At 52.4% G+C, this 18,448-nt stretch overlaps 4 protein-coding genes across 4 annotated transcripts in view; 2 read left to right on the forward strand and 2 right to left on the reverse strand.

Moving 5' to 3' along the window:
- Positions 1 to 47, reverse strand: part of LOC134023833 (neuroendocrine convertase 1-like) — a 21,796-nt gene extending 21,749 nt beyond the window's left edge. The window contains 1 exon segment of the mRNA XM_062466191.1: positions 24 to 47. Coding sequence (XP_062322175.1) covers positions 24 to 47 — 24 coding nt within the window.
- Positions 46 to 5,026, forward strand: mms22l (MMS22-like, DNA repair protein). The gene is made up of 12 exons (XM_062466192.1): positions 46 to 71; positions 943 to 1,106; positions 1,357 to 1,507; positions 1,698 to 1,837; positions 1,937 to 2,079; positions 2,181 to 2,337; positions 2,485 to 2,630; positions 3,363 to 3,574; positions 4,044 to 4,210; positions 4,312 to 4,405; positions 4,494 to 4,661; positions 4,759 to 5,026. The coding sequence occupies exons 1-12, from the start codon at positions 46 to 48 to the stop codon at positions 4,832 to 4,834; spliced, it is 1,644 nt and encodes a 547-aa protein (XP_062322176.1). The 3' UTR covers positions 4,835 to 5,026.
- A 401-nt stretch (positions 5,027 to 5,427) lies between these two features.
- On the reverse strand, positions 5,428 to 18,050 carry klhl32 (kelch-like family member 32). Its single transcript, XM_062465093.1, has 11 exons — positions 17,920 to 18,050; positions 14,467 to 14,570; positions 14,053 to 14,260; positions 11,958 to 12,065; positions 11,476 to 11,574; positions 10,636 to 10,842; positions 8,146 to 8,893; positions 7,926 to 7,984; positions 6,832 to 7,024; positions 6,570 to 6,664; positions 5,428 to 6,479 (listed from the first exon to the last, which is right to left on the reverse strand). The coding sequence occupies exons 2-11, from the start codon at positions 14,487 to 14,489 to the stop codon at positions 6,318 to 6,320; spliced, it is 1,902 nt and encodes a 633-aa protein (XP_062321077.1). The 5' UTR covers positions 14,490 to 14,570; positions 17,920 to 18,050; the 3' UTR covers positions 5,428 to 6,317.
- LOC134023197 (tubulin alpha-8 chain-like) lies at positions 15,329 to 17,182 on the forward strand. Its single transcript, XM_062465102.1, has 4 exons — positions 15,329 to 15,434; positions 15,559 to 15,781; positions 15,890 to 16,038; positions 16,131 to 17,182. Exons 1-4 carry the CDS (start codon positions 15,432 to 15,434, stop codon positions 17,106 to 17,108), a joined length of 1,353 nt encoding a protein of 450 aa, XP_062321086.1. The 5' UTR covers positions 15,329 to 15,431; the 3' UTR covers positions 17,109 to 17,182.
- Positions 18,051 to 18,448: the final 398 nt, after the last annotated feature.

The following is an 18,448-nucleotide window of genomic DNA, read 5'->3' on the forward strand; positions in this document are numbered from 1 at the left end:
GGCAGAGGCCTGCCTAGAGTTACGGCCCCCAGGGGCCCCTCAGGCATGGAGGGTTCAGCTGCAGGACACAGGTGTGTGTTACACCAAGCGTGGGTCAGAGGGCCACAGGTGAAACAGGGGTCTGGAGACTGACAGGCAGCGGCAGTAGAGGCGCCAGGATACATAACCTGTCTGTCTTCTGTGTGTGTGTGTGTGTGTGTGTGTGTGCACTGTATCTTTGTGTGTGTCTGTCATGCTGCCTGTGTCAGAGTGCGTCTTGTTTGTGCGTGTGTCTCTGTCTGCCGCTGTGTCTTTGTGTGTGTGTGTGCACACGCTGCACAGCAAAAGGGGATTAAGTGGGGACTCTGACGATGTCTTGTACAATGAGCCTTGATGTGTGTGAAAGGACCACGCCGCCGTGGCAACGCCGTGGTAACGAGGCTAATGAATTCAGGCTCTAATCGATTGTTTCAGCTCTCTCTGGATTAGATACAACCTTGCTGGAAGGCTCAGCCGAGGTGTGTGTGTGTGTGTGTGTGTGTGAAAGGGAGACAAGCTGTGGGGGGGGGGGGGGGGGCTTGGAGAAGGTGCCAGTGCCCACCCATACCCCCCCGCCCCCTTTCGGGGTGAAGGAGGGACAGAGGGATCATCTCTCGTCTAAATGAGATTACAGCTCCTTCAGCTGCTTATCTGGGCTAATGCCAGCCGCTGGGAGGGTGTGTGTTTGTGTGTGTGTGTGGGGGGGGATTCTCGGTTTCAGCCTCTGCCCCACGCCGCACCAATACACCACTAATCCCCCCAGAGAGAGCAGGGAAGAGGAACGGGGGAAGGGGAACGGAGGGGTGAAAAGAAAAGGGAGGATTTGAGAGAAGGTACAGATGGAGAGAAACGACTGGTTTGGAGGAGAGGGATCTGGTCTTGAATAATGACTTCAACACTCGTGTGTGTGTGTGTGACCTACAGGCGGGTCCATCAGCGTGGCGTCCAGGCGGGCCCCTCGGTGGCCAGTGTGGGGAGAGAGCGCCACCTAGCGGTGGCAGCAGCCCTGTGGACCCACTTCTTCCCCTTCCTGCGAAGCCTGCGCCTCTCCCAGACCCCCCCAGCCCCACTGGCAGACGCAGCCGCAGGTCACACACACACACACTGACTCCTGTATTTGCAAATCATGTTCAATCCGCAGCATTTGTGATCTGAATACTTTTATCAACTAGAAATACTATAGTATACTATATATCACCTTAATCACACCTTTTTGGTTTGCAAAACAAAAATTCTGAACAACTGTTCACCGACTGACTGTGCTTGATAGATTAATATTCCTGACAGGTCCTTTTTATGGTTGTTAATTAATTAAATGGTTGTTGACTATTTTCCCAGGATTCACTCTCTTGGCCTTTGACCTGCCGAGCTCCGCCCCCCAGGACCTCCAGCCCAACCCTGTCCAGTCCATCATGCACTGCTTTGGCTGGGATGACATGCTTAACCCCCTCTTGGTGACTCGTTACCTCCCTCACCTGCTGCAAGACGGGTACTCACTCTGACATGTACTACTCTGGTCTCGCTGCCTCTCTCTCACTTGCTGTCTGACCTCGACTACTCTGGTCTAGCTTCCTGTCTCATTGACCTTGTGTCCTGTGTATACATTGGTATGGAGCTGCTGTGAACAGCTGCAGGCTCTCTGTGTGTTAGAAGAGCCTGACGCGTCCTCTGGTCCCCAGTGAGCTGGTGGCGGCGGTGAGCTCCTGCTCCGGTGCTTCTGCTTCCGGTCCGGCCCAGGCTCTGTGTGTGAGAGCCTGGTTCCGGTGCTTTCTCCAGCAGCACCTTCACAAGAACCCAGACAGGTCCGACAGCCGTGCAGGTACAGAATCTCACACGCTAGCGACGCTGCACACACACACACACATGCACACACTATTCAAAAAGTGATTTTGGGGTTGTATGATGTGTATACGGACAGGCAGGGCTCTGGAGGAACAGCTGGGTGAGCTGACCAGGCTGGTTCTGCGGCTGCCTGAGGTGGACTCCCTACTGCAGCGTTCTGGGCTGCAGCCTGCAGCCTCCAGACCGGAGCCCAGACCAGCTCTGCAGCTCTTCATCAAGGTACAGCAGACACAGGGGATAAACATGCATGTACACACACGCACACGCAGTGTCACCTGACATGCATACCTCTCTCCCTTTCTCCTCCCTCCCTGGTCCAGGCCGTGGGCCGGGTCTACGGTGGTCTCCAGGTTCTGTCGGAGCGCGCTGCCATGGTTACCAAGGCTCTGGACTACCTGGGAGACTTTCTGAAGCATGTCAAACCCTACCTGGTCAACAAGAACCCTGAGGGTCTGCAGCTGGCCTACTGGGTTGGAGGTGGGTGGAGCTGGTGTGCTGGGCTGGAGGTGGGTGGAGCTGGTGTGCTGGGCTGGAGGTGGGTGGAGCTGGTGTGCTGGGCTGGAGGTGGGTGGGAGGCCTGGTGGAGGTATCTGACTTCTTCATGTGTAACTTGTGCTGTTGTAGGCTGTGTGGTGATGCACTGGAGCCCCCTGCTGGCCTCCTCCAGGGCCCAGCAGCAACTGTTCCGCTTGGTGGAGGTCCTCCTGCTGCCCCATTCCCTGACCCACCTGGAGCAGGCCCTGCGAGACAGCCTGCCCCTCTACCTACAGGTAACCACACCTCTACCTGTGGGTAACTGCCCCTCTACCTACAGGTAACTACCCCTCTACTCGCAGGTAACTTCCCCTCTACCTACGGTAACTACCCCTCTACCCGCGGGTAACTGCCCCTCTAGCTACGGGTAACTAACACTCTACCTGCGGGTAACTGCCCCTCTAGCTACGGGTAACTACCACTCTACCTGCGGGTAACTGCCCCTCTACCTACAGTAACTACCCCTCTACCCGCGGGTAACTGCCCCTCTAGCTACGGGTAACTAACACTCTACCTGCGGGTAACTGCCCCTCTAGCTACGGGTAACTACCACTCTACCTGCGGGTAACTGCCCCTCTAGCTACGGGTAACTACCACTCTACCTGCGGGTAACTGCCCCTCTACCTACAGTAACTACCCCTCTACCCGCGGGTAACTGCCCCTCTAGCTACGGGTAACTACCACTCTACCTGCGGGTAACTGCCCCTCTAGCTACGGGTAACTACCACTCTACCTGCGGGTAACTGCCCCTCTACCTACGGTAACTACCCCTCTACCCGTGGGTAACTTCCCCTCTAGCTACGGGTAACTACCACTCTACCTGCGGGTAACTACCCCTCTACCTACGGGTAACTACCCCTCTACCTGTGGGTAACTACCCCTCTACCTACAGGTAACTGCCCCTCTACCAGCAGGTAACCTCCCCTATACAGATATGTAACAGACTCTCTACCTGTCCCTCTGTCCAGGGTCTGTCCGTGGCAGCCGGCATGTCCCAGTCTCAGGGGGCGGGGCTAAAGCAACAGCTCCGCAGCGTCATCTCCAAGTACTTGGACCACTTCCTCCCGGCCACGCCCTCTGCTGGAGTCATAGCCAATCACCCGGTGCTGCTGGCCGCCTGCGAGGCCACGCCCACCCCCCATGGGGCAGGACTGAGGAAGAGCATCCTGCAGGTCCTCTGGTAGGTAGACTGTCTGGTAGTTTGTATGACTGTCTGGTAGTTTGGTATATGCCTGTCTAGTAGTTTGGTATGCCTGTCTGGTAGTTTGGTATGCCTGTCTGGTAGTTTGGTATGCCTGTCTGGTAGTTTGGTATGCCTGTCCCAGTTTGTATGCCTGTCTGGCAGTTTGGTATGTCTGTCTGGTAGTTTGGTATGACTGTCTGGTAGTTTGGTATGACTGTCTGGTAGTTTGGTATGACTGTCTGGTAGTTTTGTATGTCTGTCTGGTTGTTTTCTCTTGTAGTTTGGTAGATCACTTTGGTAGTCTGGTAGGTAGGTCTCTGGTAGTTTAGCAGATCTCTCTGGTAGTTTGTTAGTTCTGAAAAGTTTTGAAAGTCTCTGGTGGGTAGACCAGTAAAGAGTGTAGGTCTTCTATCATAACTGACCCAGCACACAACCTGCTAACTCTGACCTTCCCCATTTAATGCAGTGACAACTTCCTGCAGTTCAAGGGCCACGCCCCTCCTCCCCGCCTGGCCGCCATCCTGGCCTTCCTATTGGAGCTGCTGAGACGGAACAAGGATGCTGACCCCGCCCTGCTCACCGTGCCCCTCCCCTCCGTGCTGCGCTGTCTGATGCTGGTCAACGAGCCACAGGGTGAGACTGCACACACACACACACACACACACACACACACACACACACAGGACGTACTGTGTGTGCATCTGAATTGACTGATGTGTGTGTGTGTGTGTCAGTGAGGAGGATCGCTACAGAGGCTCTGCAGCTGCTAGTGGAGAGGTGTGGAGCCGCAACAGATGGACCATGTGACCAGACCACCACTGTCTTAAAGTAAGTCTCTAGACCTACATCACCTCTCTACCCAGTACCTGCAGCGATACATATCCCTAATCCGTGTGTGTGTGTGTCCATCCTGCAGGTCGTTTGTAGAGGAGAACGAGGGTGTGTACGACAAGCAGGTCTACAGTGTTCTGGAGACTGTGGCGGTTCTAGACCTGCCAGTGGTGCAGGTTCTAGTGCCGGTTCTGTCTCTGAGCTTGAGGAACACGGAACATAAGAGAGGCCTGGGCAGGAACAGTGCCTTGAGGTGAGGAAGCAGTTCTCTTCCTCACAATGGAACGATGAAGTTATCGCTCCCTTTTCCCCCCTCTCCTTCTTAATCTCTCTTACTCTCTGGGTTGCAGGAGTGCCTACAAGAAACTGCTGAGCATTTTGGGAGATGTAGGCCAAGCTGAGGCCATTAGTCTGGAGGAGGAGTGACCCCTGGACTGCATCACATGACCCCTGACCCGCCCCTGACCCCCCCAGCTGACACATAGAAGTCAGAATATATATGCTTTGGACAGAATGTATGTCTTCTATCTATTAATTTATTTGTATTTGTACAGATGCAGTATGATCGTGTTTATCATACATTCATGATAATGATGTGGATTGTTATTAAAATGAAGATGAAACCGTAAACTTTCCACTTGACATGCAGCATATGTGCGTGTGTGAGACCGCAGTGTCCACGCTGCCTGGCTTCACGACAGCCCCGTCTTGTCTCTCAATCAAGATCTTACTTCCTGTCACAGCTATATACTCCACACACTAGTCCCCCCCCCATACTGCTAAACTGCCCTCCTCTGTCCTACAGTTACACCCCTGTCTCCCTCCTCTGTCCTACAGTTACACCCCTGTCTCCCTCCTCTGTCCTACAGTTACACCCCTGTCTCCCTCCTCTGTCCTACAGTTACACCCCTGTCTCCCTCCTCTGTCCTACAGTTACACCCCTGTCTCCCTCCTCTGTCTCTCCTTCCTACCCCCACCTCTCTCCTCACCCCAGCATTTTTCTATCTGCATTCTCCTATATCACACTCCTGTTTTGCTCTCTGGATGAGACAGTGAAGAAGTGAAGAACACGCGCTGATTCAAACAGATCCTCTTTATTACGAGAACAGAGCAGGTCGCGTTCCTCCTCTGTCCAGGAAGTGCCTCTGATTGGTCAGCAGTTTAATGAACAGAGCTTCGGTTGACCTATGCAGAGTGTGCGGGCAGGCTGGTGAACATGTCTGTTCAGCTGAGAATCTCTTGAAGCTCTGAACCTCTTAACTGAACATGGTCGTCAGAAGAACGATCTTAAATCATCCAAGTCTTCCTTAAATCCTGAAGAAGCACACACGGAGGCAGGCCTCTAGTGCACCTTAAATACAGGATCTGTAGCCCTGATAAATACGTAGTAGCTGTGTATATACAGTACCTATAGCCCTGGTAAACATTTATGCCCAGTTTCCAAAACATGGATTAAATCTTGTCCTAGACTAAATACTTTTTCAATGGAGATCTTGGAGATGGAGATGAATTTTGCTCTTACTTTAGGACTAGGCTTAACCCATGTCTGGGAAACTGGGCCATCGTTGTGTAGATGGAGTGCTTATAGCCCTGTTAAATATACCACAGATAGAGAGTAGAGTATACAGTCCTATAATGCATTGAAAACAGATGGACAGGAGCCAACCTGTATGTCTGGGGAAAGTATTCTGGTCACTCTCCTATCCTGCGCTGTGATTGGTCCAATAGCTCACATCCTGTTTTGTGATTGGTTAGACAGCTAATATCCTTTCCTGTATTTGATCAAAAAGCTCCCATCACGTGGTATGGATTGGTCAGACATACCCAGTCCTGTCCCGTGGTTGGTCAGACCGTTTCTGGACAGTCATGTGATTGGTCAGACACCCCAATCCTGGGGTGCTGTGATTGATCAGACAGCTCCTATCCAATGGGACGTCTCCTGAAGGCTGGGGAGGTTCGGACAGGTCAGAGAGGGGGTGGGCAGGAAGCAAGCAGCGATGCCATTGGATGCAAATGGCAGAGTGGGTCCATAGAAGACTTCTTCCTCTCCCTCTGAGCTCACATCCAGCACCTACAACACAGCAAGTGGAGCGTGACGATAGCGGAACATAGAGCTTACAAACTCCCAGCTGGTTAGTGTCGAGTCAGTCAGTCATCTTACCTGGATACAAGCCAGAGGTTCGTTGGTCCAGATGGAGTAACCTCCTACTACATAGATCCTGTGGTCATGGACCGCCACTCCCGCCTCATTCTGACCTGAGGGAGGCAGTACAGGGTTAGGTTGAGGTGTGTGTGTGAGTGTGATACAGGGCCGTCCTCTATGCCCAGCTGAGGTAGAAGCTGAGACGAAGTTAGGTCTACCTGTGTGTGTGTGTGTGTACGTGCGTTACTGCTGTGTGTATTGGGGCATCCTCGGCGCTCACCGGTGAGCAGGTTGAAGGAGCAGCGCGTCCATTGGTCGGTGTCCAGGTGGTAGGCGTCGATGTGCTTCACCAGGACGCGGTCGTTGTTGTAGTCCAGGTCGTTCCCACCCAGCACGTACAGGTGGCGCCGCACCGCCGCCATCACATGGTACACACGGCGCTGGAGCATGGGGCTCCGGGACAGCCACTTGTTCTGGTGTGTGTGTGGGGGGGGGGGGGGAGAAGGACGAAGGATAGTACGGGTTTCATGGGAGAGGGGGAGAGGAGAGAGCAGAGTGAAGGAGAGAGGAGGATGAAGGAGAGAGCAGAGTGAAGGAGAGAGGAGGATGAAGGAGAGAGCAGAGTGAAGGAGAGAGGAGGATGAAGGAGAGAGCAGAGTGAAGGAGAGAGGAGGATGAAGGAGAGAGCAGAGTGAAGGAGAGAGGAGGATGAAGGAGAGAGCAGAGTGAAGGAGAGAGGAGGATGAAGGAGAGAGGAGGATGAAGGAGAGCGCAGAGTGAAGGAGAGCGCAGAGTGAAGGAGAGAGCAGAGTGAAGGAGAGAGCAGAGTGAAGGAGAGAGGAGGATGGATGAGGACACAAAGGAGAGAGGGTGAGAGAGTGAGTTAATGTACCAGCAGGGTGGGAGGTGTGTTTCCTCCTGCTCTAATGACACGCTCTAAACACACACACACACGCACGCCCACCGTGACACACTGTCCTCAGTGTGTCGTTGCTCATTTGGTGAGAGCAAAGAGTGCCTGTGAACTAGTGAATGTGCATGTGTGCACTGGAGTTGATGGTGTGTGTGTGTGTGCGGGGGTGTTTACTGGTGACCATCTGTTGAGTGTGTGTGTGTGTGTGAGGTGGGGGGGTATAGTTAATGGAGGTGCAAGAGTTGAATAGAGATCCATGATGAATTCAAATGAGATTCTCCTGCCCTCCCCTCCATCTCTCTCCCTCCTCCACCCCCTCTTCCCTTCTCCATCCCTCCCTCCCTCTCTCTCCTATTACACACACACAGCTACACACATCCCCGTTTCACAGGTGGTTGGCGGCTCACCGGTGACAGCATTAATTATTCCAGGTTCGTATTATCATGCGTTTCCATAGTTACCTGTTCTGGGTCAAACACCATCAGTCGGTTTTGGTACTGAGCTGTGTTGGTGACTCCGCCTGGAATACACAGGAATGTTACACACCCGTACACTGTGTGTGTGGTTGTGTGTGTCTGTGTGTGTGTGTGTGTCTGTGTGTGTGTGGTTGTGTGTGTGTTTGTGTGTGGTTGTGCGTGTGTCTGTGTGTGTGTGTGTGTGTGTGTGTGGTTGTGTGTCTACCTGAGACCCAGAGCAGTCCGTCTGCCACACAGCCAGCGTGGCAGGACAGCGAGCGGTCGAAGGGCTGGACGTAGTTCCAGCGGTTCCTGCGGGGGCAGTAGCGCTCCACGGAGGGCAGCACCTGCCGCAGCTCGTTCCTTCCTCCCACCGCGTACAGGAAGCTGCCCAGCACGCCCAGCAGGAAGTGCTCCCGGCACGCCTTCATGGGGGCGATGTCCGTCCACCGGTTGACCCGGGGGTCGTAGCGGCACGCCGTCCTCACGGCGCACGTCCTGTTTGTGGTGTGCTCCACCTCCCCGCCCGCCACAAACAGAAAGTCCCCCATGACCGCCACGCAGTGGTGGCTCCGCCCCGTTGTCATGGCCGCCACCTCGCTCCAGTTCGAAGCCCCGCCCATCAGGTCGCCCCAGTCTGAGGCCCCGCCCACCAGCTTGCGATTGGCCGAGTTGAAGTAGCGCAGCTCTCGTACCCGGGTCGTCTCGCGCTTCCTGCCCCCGGCCAGGTAGAGCCTGAGGGCCTGGCGGCGTGGCCGGGTGCGGGCGCTCTGCTGGAGGGGCTGGGAGAAGGGGGTGTGGTGGTAGTCCAGGGCCTCCTCCACCAGGGCGGCGACAGAGGGGCAGGAGCGCACCAGGGGGCAGCAGGAGAGCTGCTGCAGGGTGGGCGGGGCCAACAGTCCGAAGCGCACGTGCTGGAGGAGGTCCTCGCTGTGCTGGTACCGACAGTCCCGCTCCAACCACCGGACCACCAACTAGAGGGGGGGGGGGGAGAGAGGAGAAGAGAGAGAAATGGAGTGGGGAGGGGGAGAGGAGAGAGGAATGGCGTGGAGAGGATAAAAGAGGAGAGGATAAGAGAGGGGGGAGGAGATGGGGTGAGAGAACAGGAGGAAAGTTGTGGGGGAGTGTAATGAGGAGAGAGGGGAGGGGGTGGGGGCGCGGATGGGCAGAGGAGCAGAGAGGAGGCGAGCGGAGTCACACTGATTAGTATTCTGAACACCTACACAACAGCATGGCGAGATCAAGACAAGTGAGCCAGTGTACACACACACACACACACACACACAACAGTATATTCAGAGTGTGAGCATGGTGGGCTGCAGAGAGTGTAATTGAACGGGAGGTTGTTTAGTTGTAGTGGTGGAGAGTGAGAGTGGGCGACATGCAGGCTGGTCACCGATACTCCCCTTAGGGAGAACAGGAGCCTCTTAGCACAATCAGGATAGACACAGGGAGGCTATTACACCACCGCTAGATTGGCCTAATGAGCACAGCTCCACTCTGCTGGCTCCACTGACACACAGCTACACACACACACACACACACTAGCAATTACAATTTCACGCACACACATATTATGATATCACAGTCATGACAATAACAAAGCACAATTTAGAACACACGCAATTATAGGACACATATGCATAATTTATGCATATTATTATCTGATCATGGGCTTCTTTTCTACTTCTCCTCCTTTTCCTCTCCTCCTCCTTTTCTCTCTATCTCTGTGTGTCTCTCGCTCTCCCTGACGCTTTGTCTGTATGTGTAAGGGAAAGTGTGTTTGTTTAAGGCAGATGTGTGTTTGCATAAGGAGGTGTGTGTGTGTGTGTGTGGGCGAGGCATGCGTGCTACACCATCTGATTTTGAAGGTCACGCCGGATCACACTACTTCCAAGTGGCAAAAAACACATCAACTCGAGAGAGAGAGAAGAGATGGAGGGAGAGAGAGAGAGACGGAGAGAGAGAGACGGAGAGAGAGGTGGAGTGACAAAGAAAGGGAAAGAGAGAGAGAGGTGGTGAGGCAGAAAAAGAAAGAAAGAAAGAAAGAAGAAAAAAAACACACACACAAGAACGACCAAGAAATGTGATTTCCAGTGTGTGAGACTCTGGGAGCAGTTCGGCTGACGATGATTGACAGCTAGACCATATCGTCCGGGGGATTTGTCGCTCGCACGTTTCGCGGGCTGAGGACGACGGGCTCGCTTCCGTCTGACTCCCAAATTAACCTTCTAGGCTCAGTGAAGGAGGCCTAGGCAGCCTAATCAGCGTGTGATGATGGTGCGGGCGCGGGCTAAGGGGTCAGGGTAATTGTGCCATCAGAGGCCTGATTGTTTTCAATCAGCCGGCGTCCGGAGTGACAGCTGGGGATTGGAGCTCTGATGGGGACGCCGCTCGACTAATCAGAGACGGGGGGGGGGGGTTGGCAGGGGGAGAGGAGGGAGGTCTGATTGGTGCAAATGAACAGTCAAAACGCGCCTGAGCCACACTCCCCCCCATGCCCCTTCCCACCCCCACACCCTCCTCTACCCCCACACTACACCTACTCTTCATACATACAAAAACACACACGCGCGCCTTCCTGTTCCAACACTGGAGCTGGCGCCATCAACAAGGACACGTTTAACAAGAGTCTGTGTGTGTGTGTGTGTGTATCAGTGTGTGTGTGTGTGTGTGTGTGTCTGTGTGTGTGTGAGACGAGGAGGTGCCGAGGTACCTTCCAGATCTCCTCTTCGGTGAGGGAGGTGAGCCGGTCGCTCTGCAGCACCTCCCTGAGGAGGCGGAGTGGGAGGAGCTGCACCTCCTCCTCCTGCTGCTCCCTCAGGTGCTCCACCAGGAAGTCCACCACCGCCTCCGCCACCGCCGGCAGGTGGAACAAGTCGGCCAGCCGGTACAGGTCCAGGTAGTTACTGCTGCTTAGCTCCTGTGGACACACACACACACACACAGAAATACACACAGGCACACAAGTAGGAATACACACAGAAATATACACACGAATGAGGATATACACACAGGAATACACGACCACACACACAGGCAGACACCGATACACATTACACACACACACACACACACAAACCCAGAAATACACAAAGCATACGGGCACACAAACGTACAGTTAGTATCCTGTCACGATTTCTTGTTCACTTCAATTAGACTTGATGAGGAGGAGGAAAGCAGAGAATAATACACACACAGAGAGGATGAGAGGGTGGACACAATCATGAGAGATGGACAATGGAGGAAGACTGCCATCTACTGGCTCAATGTTTCCCCAGCACCAGGCATGCAGTCCAACTCCACCTACACCCCGCCAGCAGATGGCACAGAAGAACATGGTTCATGACGGTGATGTCAGTGGACTGCTTCTCCTGCAGGTCCGGGGCCGGGGATAACGGTGATGGGGACTGTGTGTGTACATGTACACCTTGAGACATGCATGTGTGTGTGTGCCTGTGGGTGTGTGTGTATGCGTGTATACTATGCGTGTGTGTACTGTATATGCGTGTGTGTGTGTGTGTGCGTACGTGTGTGTGTGTGTGTGTGTGTGTACCTGGATAAGGTAGTGCGAGCACAGACTCAGCAGCTCCAGCAGCTGCAGGTGACTCCCGGCTGACAGGACGTCCTGGACCAGCCCCGGCTCCAGCATGATCTGGGGAGAGGACTCTAGTGAGACCACTTCCTGCTCCACCTCAAAGTAAACATACCACGTGGCTCCTGACCATACACGAGTGCTACCTCAGGTTACGTAACTCTGGCTTAATCATATGTGTGGGAGGGTGGATTGTTGATAGCGGGGTTTTTGTTTAGCTGATTGTGCTATAGTTAACTGTGTTCTAGCTCGCTAGATGTGTTGTAGTTAGCAAGCTCTGTTAAAGTTAGCTACGTGTATTATTGCTAGCGAGCTGTGTTCTAGATAGCTAGCTGTGTCATAGTTAGCATGCTATGTTCTAGATAGCTAGCTGTGTCATAGTTAGCATGCTATGTTCTAGATAGCTAGCTAGGTGTGTTGTGTTGCTGTCCTGCGGTTCACACCTGTCCAGTGTAGGCGAAGTCGAGAGCATGTTTGAGTCCCAGGCTGGTTACACCTTGCAAGGTCACCTCACCAGCACCGCTCTCCACCATGCACAGACTGAACATGGCCTGAAGACACACAAACACGCACACACACACACACACACTCCATTAGAGATGAAAGCCCCAGACTGTCCTAGAAGTCCTGCTGGGTTTCCAGCGGGATTCTCTCTAATCAAAGATATTTATCGATGTCACACCATGAGAGGACGGAAGGCATTGATCAGACAACCAGGAACAAGCGATAAACCTGACCAGGACCAGGCCAAACTAGATCCAGACCTAGACCTGAACCTATACCTAGACCCAGGCTAGGAGCATGGTGTGGGTACTTTCAAAGGCAGATCCGTGTGTACTTCCTGTTTCTGTTTAGGGGGTGAACTGCCGGGCTGTGTGCTGATAGAGTAGATCTGCTCTCTGTTAGATAAAGGCTGTGTTTCTCAGCATGGCTGAGCTGTTTTAATTAAACTTCCTCTGCTTGACTGAGCACAGGCCAGTGGCAGAACCTGGGGTTGGGTGTGTATGTGTGCGTGTGGGTGTGTGGGCGTGTGTGTGTGTGTGTGTGTGTGTGTGTGTGTGTGTGTGTGTGTGTGTGTGTGTGTGTGTGAGCGAGCACGTCCAAAGGGAGCTAGAGAGGACTTCCACTCTTAGTCCCACGCCACTTATGCTTCTCCTGACCTTGAGAGTTGAGAGGACAGGAGAGAAGAGGAGATAAGAGTTACGGTTGGTGGTTGTACAGATATACTACTGTATGTTTGACCGCCTGGTCTGTCACATCCAACGCTCCCTCAGAGACAGAAGCTGCTCTGGCGTGATTGGCTGCCATGCCTCCCGAAGGGGCCCAGGCAGAGTGATGGGATTGGAGGAGACAGGTGACAGGGAACAGACAGGTAAACAAGCCTGGACAGCTTCCCGCAATCTCCTGTGTCTGCTACAGTACATCATTTCTGATGTGTGTATGACAGAGAGAGAGAGAGAGAGAGAGAGAGAGAGAGAGAGAGAGAGAGAGAGAGAGAGAGAGAGAGAGAGAGAGAGAGAGAGAGAGAGAGAGAGAGAGAGAGAGAGAGAGAGAGAGAGAGAGAGAGAGAGAGAGAGAGAGAGAGGGAAAGAGAAATAGAAAGAGAAAGAAAGTATACCCAAAAATGCTATTCAGACCGACAAATTGTTCCCTTTTTCTTTTGAGAAGCCTTATCAACTGAATGAACAAACGAGTTAAAACAAAGCCAAAGAATATGATAACAGCACAGAGAGATGAGCCATGCGGCAGCTGACTGATCTGATAAGACAAAAGAAACCAAAGAGATTAGCAGTGTTCTCATCCCTCAGATTCAAACACTCTGACATGAAAGACGAGACACAAGGAGCGAGAGCACAGAGAGGAAGAACAAGAGACGCCCACACTCGCTTCCACCCTGCAGAGCAAAAGAGAGAAATAAATACCCAGAATTAATAATCCCACAATTTGGGGTTTAATCTCCATTCCCTTTCAAGAGGGATTAAATTCACTTTCCTAATCTACTTGGTTTCCCTAAATCACATCATCTCATCTGTGCAATGGCTCAGGCCAGAACGGACCAGGCCAGACAGGAACAGGCCAGACAGGACCAGGCCAGACAGGACCAGACCAGACAGGACCAGGCTAGTCAGGACCAGGCCAGACAGAACCAGGCCAGACAGGCCCAGGCCAGACAGGACCAGGCCAGACAGGACCAGACCAGACAGGCCCAGGCCAGACAGAACCAGGCCAGACAGGACCAGGCCAGACAGGCCCAGGCCAGACAGGACCAGGCCAGACAGGACCAGACCAGACAGGCCCAGGCCAGACAGAACCAGGCCAGACAGGACCAGGCCAGACAGGACCAGGCCAGACAGGACCAGACCAGACAGGACCAGGCCAAGCCAGACAGGTCATGTTGTTTCTGGAAGCCTCCCCCTGCCAATGTCCTGTATGTCATCCAACACTACACCTTAATGTGTCTTTCTTCCCTGGACTGTTTCCCCCCCACCCACCCACCCAACCACGAATTCTGATGACCCCCTGGTGACCCACACTCACCCTGAAGTAATCGCTGCAAGCTGCCAAGACCGCTTTGTGGGCGTGGAACTTCTGTTGCCCGGCAACCAGCGTGACATCACAGAGCAAGCCGTCCTTCCGCTGCTGGTTGAGTGCAGAGAGAACGGCGTCCTGGTGGCACTTTGACTGGCACATTCTGGTACCCGGCACCACACCAGACTGCTGGCACAGCCCCTGTCCTGCCAAGCCGCTGGCACAGAACAACACAGCTGGGGATCAAACTCCGAGCTGTGTGTGTGTGTGTGTGTGTGTGGGGGGGGGGGGTGTACGTATGTGTGTGTTGCCTGCATGCCTGTCAGTCTGTAGAGAGGTACTCATTAAAGTTCCACTCTGAAAGTCAATGTTCCATGATGGTGTGTGTGTGAATCTGCATGTGTGTGTGTAAGACATGTCTACCTGTGTGCAGGTTCAGAAGGCATGCTCCAGGGGGAGAGGGGGGGAGGTGTGGTGTACCAGAGGTCCTGGGGGCTGCAGTGTCCTCTCCGGTGATGTCAGCGAGCCTGCAGAAACAAGCATTAGCAGGTCAGCCCCTTTCTCCCATTGCTCAATGTCACACAGTCCCGCTGTAATGAAGTTTAGCCTAATTAACACTAATCTGCAGGCTGGATTTGACTTGCTACCTGTGTGTAAAATGTAGCGTTTCTCAGATTAAAGTAGTGTTTACATGAGGGGAATATACTTGATGTGCATGTGCCCTTATCAACCACTGTTGCAAGGCTGTTGAAACGCTTGTGAGCGGACACGCTTAGCAGGAGGCAGGGGTCGGGTCATGACCCGGTTGTGCACAATGTTGAAACTGCCAGCGGCTTCACCACCACATGATCTGCTCAAACCTGAACTCAAAGCATGGAGATGGTCTCGGGCAGAGGAGCAGATGATTAGAAAACAATAAATCGCAATGCTATTTGACTTCAGATAGAGCAGGCTTCAAGTACAGCAATGGATTAGTATTTGCAGTATGTTAGACTATGCATGTTTGATTTGACGGTCAACAGGCTTTGTAGTTTTAACCCCCTATATCAACACAACATTCATTTCAAGAAAGAAACTTGGCCCATGTTTTCACTTTTCACCAGTTAAAATCTAATCATTCGACCTAACATATTGACTTTTTCTCCACATTTAATTAAAAGGGTTTGTATGATGATAACTTTCTGATACGGTAAGATCTGTTGACATATGACGTTTTTCAATCAAGGTTGTTGAAGTTCACACCCACCATACTTGATTGCTGTGACTAGAAAAGCAGGTGAACTCTATTAGGCTTATTATCTGTATTAAGGTGAGGAGGGCTATTTAAGGGGTAACTGCTTAGGATTTTCAGGGTTGAGGTTGTTCAGGTGTGCCTAATAGTTGTAACAATGGTAAGTAAATGACGTTAAGTTGTCTGAATTGCTCTCACCAGAGACTTTAACCACTCAAAAGTTTCAACTTTAACCCCTTACATGTATTTTGAAAAACACCATTCTGTCTTTGATCCACTGACAGAGGGAGTGCATTTCTGTTCACATCGGACAAGCGGGCGTCCAGATGGGCAACTCCTGCTGGGAGCTGTACTGTTTGGAGCATGGCTTCCTGCCAGATGGAACAGTGCATGCATCCAACGCTGCCTCCCTGGCCGACACGTCCTTCGGTACTTTCTTCACTGAAACCGGTACCGGGAAGTACGTCCCCAGAGCCATCTTTATTGATCTGGAGCCGTCGGTCGTGGGTGAGTCTGGAACGCTGCTATGGGGGTGCCAGAGGCCATGTTTCCTTGATTAATCTCCGAAAGCCATTTCCTCCATTCTGTTAATTGTTTCCTGGTATTTCTTATTAGATGAAGTACGAAATGGTGCCTATCGTCAGTTGTACCACCCTGAGCAACTGATCAGTGGCAAGGAGGATGCAGCTAACAACTATGCCCGCGGGCACTACACCATCGGCAAGGAGATTGTGGAATCGGTCCTTGACAGGATGCGTAAAATGGTGAGAATCGCAGATGGATGTTGAGTTTCAAGTACATGTCCTCCAAATGACTGAACTTTTATGAATTGATAATCCGTGTTTGGTCCGCACAGGCGGACCAGTGCACCGGACTGCAGGGCTTCCTCATCTTTCACAGCTTTGGCGGGGGGACCGGGTCTGGTTTCACCTCCCTGCTGATGGAGCGTCTGTCTGTGGACTACGGGAAGAAGTCCAAGCTGGAGTTCTCGGTTTACCCTGCCCCCCAGGTGTCCACAGCTGTGGTGGAGCCCTACAACTCCATCCTGACCACCCACACCACCCTGGAGCACTCGGACTGCTCCTTCATGGTGGACAATGAGGCCATCTTTGACATCTGCAAGCGCAACGTGGGGGTGGAGCGTCCCTCCTACACCAACCTCAACCGCCTGATTGCCCAGATCGTGTCCTCCATAACTGCCTCCCTGCGTTTTGACGGTGCCCTCAACGTGGACCTGACAGAGTTCCAGACCAACCTGGTGCCCTACCCCCGCATCCACTTCCCCCTGGTGACCTACGCCCCCATCATCTCAGCCGAGAAGGCCTACCACGAGCAGCTCTCCGTATCCGAGATCACCAACGCTTGTTTCGAGCCGGCCAACCAGATGGTGAAGTGTGACCCCAGGCGTGGCAAGTACATGGCCTGCTGCCTGCTCTACCGCGGAGACGTTGTCCCCAAGGACGTCAACGCCGCCATCGCTGCCATCAAGACGAGGCGCTCCATCCAGTTTGTGGACTGGTGTCCCACGGGCTTCAAGGTGGGCATCAACTACCAGCCCCCCACCGTGGTTCCTGGAGGGGACCTGGCCAAGGTGCAGAGGGCTGTGTGCATGCTGAGCAACACCACGGCTATCTCTGAAGCCTGGAGCCGACTAGACCACAAGTTTGACCTGATGTATGCCAAGCGTGCGTTCGTGCACTGGTACGTAGGTGAGGGCATGGAGGAGGGTGAGTTCTCTGAGGCCAGGGAGGACATGGCTGCCCTGGAGAAGGACTATGAGGAGGTGGGGGCAGACTCTGGAGATGGCTGTGAGGAGGAGGAAGATGAATATTGAATCCCTGTAGTCCTATGTACTGTAACCTGTTACAGTATTAAGTGGATTTTGTATTAAATTATACTAAGCATTTACATCGTCTTGTTGGTTTTGGCTCAGGTGTACATAAGCGTTTCCTGACATTGGAACGTAAAACCGCACACTATTTTCCGTTTTGTCCTGTACTCTGATCCTCAACCTGCCTGGGATACGTGACACTGAAACTAATCGAGACCATGTCCTACAAGAGTGAACATTGTTGTATTATGAAACTTGACCTCAGCACAATGAGGATACGCACTGGCGCTCCCAGATACTCAACACCGCATAGACTGTCTGCTGATGAGCAATCCTGCGAGAAATAATTCGGAGTGACCTTGAACCCGCCTGGTCGCAGGCTATCTACTGACACACAGCAGCGTAAACAGCCTACTTCCGAGACCTGTAAATATGACTGATTGGGCCTGCAAACTAGACGGCTGTATTGCCTTTACTTGTTCAATGCGTTTGGTGATGGGCGATAAGCCCAGAATTGTGTGTATTGCAGGCTACGCACGTTTACTATCTCACAAATCTGCGAGGGAGCTGTCAAACGTCTCCTAGCAACAAGACCGCGCCTCAGCCCAAAACGAGCATGGGATGTAGGCTAACACAACCTATTTTACCGAAACGCTGTCGTAGCCTATAGCCAGATCGTCGGTGATGGGGGATACCTATCCAACAAACAAAAACGGTAGCAGTAAGCCTACCACAACTTGACATCTCTCTGGAGTTTATCCGTCTCCCCATATTCTAAATAAAATGATGTATTGAATGTTAAAGCTATACGCACCTCATATGCATACGCTGTGACCAAGTCCAACTGGAAGCTTCATTTGGAAAACAATGTGTTTCGACATCTGAGTTCGGTAATGTGTATGTTGACAACAACTGGGTGGAATAACAGAAGGCCAGCTGTCGCGGACACTTCTGTTACATTGTAGAACCTAATTCTAACCCCGCCTCTTCCCTCGCATCAAATGTATGTGGTTGCCCTCTAGTGAAACAATTTAGCGTTGCAAAATTCTATATAAGCAAGAAAGTGATGGTACAATATTGTTTGAGTATTATCCTGCAGAGAAGACACATTATGCTTTATTCTAAAACTATAGCCATAGATTCTCAAATGCAATATGTTTGAACGCTTGTGTAGGATATGGGCTGTCACATTCTGCCGCCCTTCGTTAACATCCATAATTATGTAACCCAAACTAATGTTTCAGAAAATAAATCATGGAAAACAAGGTAAAAAGAAAGCATTTTATTCCACCAGTGGCCGGTATATTTACGTCCATGCAGTCATAATGGGTGAGTCGACCTGG

The sequence above is a fragment of the Osmerus eperlanus genome, chromosome 7 (assembly GCF_963692335.1).
Source record: "Osmerus eperlanus chromosome 7, fOsmEpe2.1, whole genome shotgun sequence".
Lineage (NCBI taxonomy): Eukaryota > Metazoa > Chordata > Actinopteri > Osmeriformes > Osmeridae > Osmerus > Osmerus eperlanus.